The sequence below is a fragment of the Mesoplodon mirus genome (assembly GCF_964341445.2).
Source record: "Mesoplodon mirus genome assembly, chromosome: 1".
NCBI lineage: Eukaryota > Metazoa > Chordata > Mammalia > Artiodactyla > Ziphiidae > Mesoplodon > Mesoplodon mirus.
Window position 1 is genome coordinate 218574114 of NC_138976.1, and position 3563 is coordinate 218577676.

At 52.2% G+C, this 3563-nt stretch overlaps 1 protein-coding gene across 1 annotated transcript; it reads right to left on the reverse strand.

The window, feature by feature from the left end:
- Positions 1 to 344: 344 nt before the first annotated feature.
- On the reverse strand, positions 345 to 2334 carry NKX3-1 (NK3 homeobox 1; the record flags this gene model as incomplete). The annotated part of the gene is made up of 2 exons (XM_082628395.1): positions 345 to 792; positions 2028 to 2334. The coding sequence occupies 2 exons, from the start codon at positions 2332 to 2334 to the stop codon at positions 374 to 376; spliced, it is 726 nt and encodes a 241-aa protein (XP_082484521.1). The 3' UTR covers positions 345 to 373.
- Positions 2335 to 3563: the final 1229 nt, after the last annotated feature.

The following is a 3563-nucleotide window of genomic DNA, read 5'->3' on the forward strand; positions in this document are numbered from 1 at the left end:
TGGATGCTCAGGTACACAAGAGGGTGGAGTTGGAGGAAACAGAATCCTCGGAAGTGATGTGGTCACCTCCTACAGAATCACCCAAAGTGCTATAAACAGCACTTGGCTTTATCCCTCTCTACTTCAAGCAGGTCTCTAAAAGCAAAAATGACCTACGTTCTGTGTTGGGGGAACTATTTGGATATTAAATCATTCCCTGTCCCAGACCTTTCATTGGCCCACTAGTGAAGAATCTGAGATTTCCATGCGAACCTCCAACAGTTTTGGTCTCGTACCTCTTGCTGCTCAGTCCTCCCTGACCCCGGGCCCTTTGGCCTTCCAGAGGGGCCACCTGGGGAAGGCAGTTCTTGATCCCTCGTGGTTGTCGGAGGCATTACCAGAAAGCTGGGCTCCAGCCTGCCAAGCAGTAAAGGTAGGGGTAGTAAGGGTAGGTGTTATGCGTGGAGATGAGGGAGCCCCGCGAGAAACCCTCCTCTTTCAGAGCTGGCAAGGAAGGATGCTTCTCCAGGTCTCCCAGGTCTGAGGCGAGCTGCTTCCGCTTGGTCTTATAGCGTCTGTTCTGGAACCATATTTTCACCTGGGTCTCCGTGAGCTTGAGGTTCTTGGCCAGGTGAGCCCTTTCGGGAGCTGACAGATACTTCTGGTGACTGAACTTCCTCTCCAACTCAACGACCTGATTGTGTGAGAAGGCGGCCCGGGAGCGCTTCTGTGGCTGCTTGGGGGCTGGGGGCAGGCTCGGTAAGGCTTCCCGAGTGTTTTCACAGTCCAACAGATAAGTCTCAAAGTGCCTATCTGGAAACGAGAGGGGAGAAGCAGGGATGGGAAGGCAAACGTTACATGTTAGCACGGAAGGGTACAGAATTCAATCCACCCTTATCTCCTCTGGTGAGTGAACAAACAGCCCACTGTCGGTTTAGATACATTGCACTTTTTTCACAGGACTAAGGAACCCTCTGAGTGGGGAGTGAGTGTATATGTAGATTATGTGTTAGTTTTCTACGAGTCATCAAGTCCCCAAAGTAGGAGCAGTTAGTGCTAGAACTTACTGCCGTGTCATCCAGTAGAATGAAATAGGGATTCTGCATATGTCTTGAGGAAAAGCGGGAGCAGGGAGGCAGGAAAAACTCTGAGAAATAAGATACCCGGTAAAGCGGCCCCAAAGGCAGCCGGTGTTAACATCCGGGTGGCAAGAGAGGGCTTGTGTGGTAGGAAAGTTCATTCTCCGGCTTTAATCCCCCCCCCTTTTCCCCTCAACCAGCCGTTAGGATGCCTCATAAGAAGGGTGTCTATTGTATGGTGACGGCTGGTACCTAGACTTACCGTGGTGATCACTTTGTAGTGTGTACAAATATCAAATTATTGTGTTGTACACCTGAAACTAATATAATCTGATGTACCAATTTTACCTCAGTTTAAAAAAAAAACTAATGGGAAAGAAACTAAGTCTACTCTAAGCGTTCCGACGTTATAACTCCTGAAGACCAGAGGGGCTCCTAGACTTACTGTTTTATTGCCCGTGGGACTGGGAAGCGAAGGGCATCTTTGCTGGTCAAACCCTGATTTATTAATATTAATACGCTATTATCAGTAACTCGTTATATGTTAATTGTCGTAACTGCCCAGAAGTAATATGGGGCTGGCGCCGATCAAGGGTCGCACTGTGGCTGGGAGCGATGTTGGGGTTTCCTTCTGGGACACTGGACCACGGTGGGCGCTTCGTGCGCGCTCGCCTTTTGACCCCGGGGCGCGGAGAACCCGCTGCGCAGAGCACCTTGCCGGGCGAGTCTAGCCCAGTCTAAATCCTGCGCCGCCCTGACGCTGGGGTCATGGTTAATCTCCGAGGCGCGCCCGTGGCGGAGGCCGTGAGGTCCCTTCGCCCGTCGCCGCGGGGCCCCGCAGCCCTGCAGCCGGAGCTCCGGAGGTCCACCTAGCACCCGCCCTCACGCCCATTCGGCCAGCGGACCGGCCCTCCCTTCCGGGAGGACCCACCCCGGCCCAGCCCGGCCTCCGCAGCCTCGCCCGCATACCTGGCTCGGTCTCCGCCGGCTGCTCTGCCTCGCGGGGCTGGGCTCTCGGCTGGTCCTCCGGCGCCCCGGCGCCTCCGCTTCCTCCCTCGGGCTCCGGCTCAGGGTCTCGCCTCCGGTCAGGCTGGCGCGGGGGCTGCGGCGGGGGCTGCGGGCTGCCCGCGTGACCTCCGCGCCGATCAGCGCCTTCCCGCAGGATGTCCTGGATGAGGAAGGAGGTGAGCGGCTTGGACTGGGTGGGCGGCGCGGCCCGGGGGCTGCAGCTAGCTGCCCCCGCCTTCCCGGGCCGCGGCTCGGGAGTCCGAAGCATCCCCGAGGTTCAGCTCGGGCGTCCGGACTCAGGCCCCTGCGGCTGCGCCCAGGCTGAGCTCGCCGCTGGCACCACTTTCACTTTCCGCGGCCCCGGGAACTTATAGCCTTAGGGGCGCGCCGCGCCGCCTTCCCATTGGCCTCTCGCCCGAACCGCGCGGCTGATTGGCCGCCCGCCGCTCCAGGTGAGGGAAAAGGGGAGTCCCTCGCACAGTCTGGGTCGTGTCTTTCATAGAGGATTTCTTCTGAAGTTCCTTCTTCTCCAGGATCCTGGCTCGCCTCCCTCCTCCCTACGTCGTTTTCCCAGGCTGGTAGAGAAAACCAAAGCGGGTCTCTTCTGCCCCAACCCTCAATATGTTTAGCTGCTTCTGGGAAATTATGATGCGGAAGAGAAATACTCCATTTAGCTCTTAGAGATCGTTAAAGTGCCTTTACTCACAAAGAAATAGGTGGGGCAATTACCAGCATCCCACCTTACAGATGAGGATTCTGGGTGCTGGATCTACTAAACCTAAGTCTGTCAAAGAGACATGACAGGTAAGTGCAGTACCTGACCCCAGGCTGGATTCTATACTGGACGTTATTGGGGCAATTGATGAAAATGGAATAGGACCAATGGCTAAAAGTATTGAATCAGTGTTACATTTACTGAAGTTGGTAACAGTATTGTGATTGTATAAAAGAATATTCTTCGGAAATAAACACTAAAGTATGTAGGGGCAAAGGCCCATGATGTATGTAACTTACCCTCAATTGGTTCAGAAACAATGACATAGATGGATAGATTCCATATGATAAAGTTGAATGGGTTAAAATATTAATTGATGAATCTAGAAAAAGGGTATACCAGTGTTCTTTTGAACTATTTTTATTTAAGCAACTTTCCTGTACGTCCTACTCTAAGACACCTTTCATTCGACTGGAAACTTTTCAAAAAGACTGTATGTTGTATGTCTGGGGAGAAGGGAGAGGGAGTAGGTTACTGTGGATAAAGCAACCGCTAAAGAGAACCACCCTGTGTAATATGAAGGTCTTTGGCAAGGATGGTTTTCTTCTCTCATTTTTTTCATTAAAATTTTTTGTAACATTTTCTTTTGAAATAGTTATAAATTCCCAGGAATTTTCAAAATCTGTACCCCTAACTTCCCCCAATGGTGACATATTATGTAACTGCAGTATAATATAAAAACCAGGAAATTGACATTGATACACACCATGAATTAGACTACA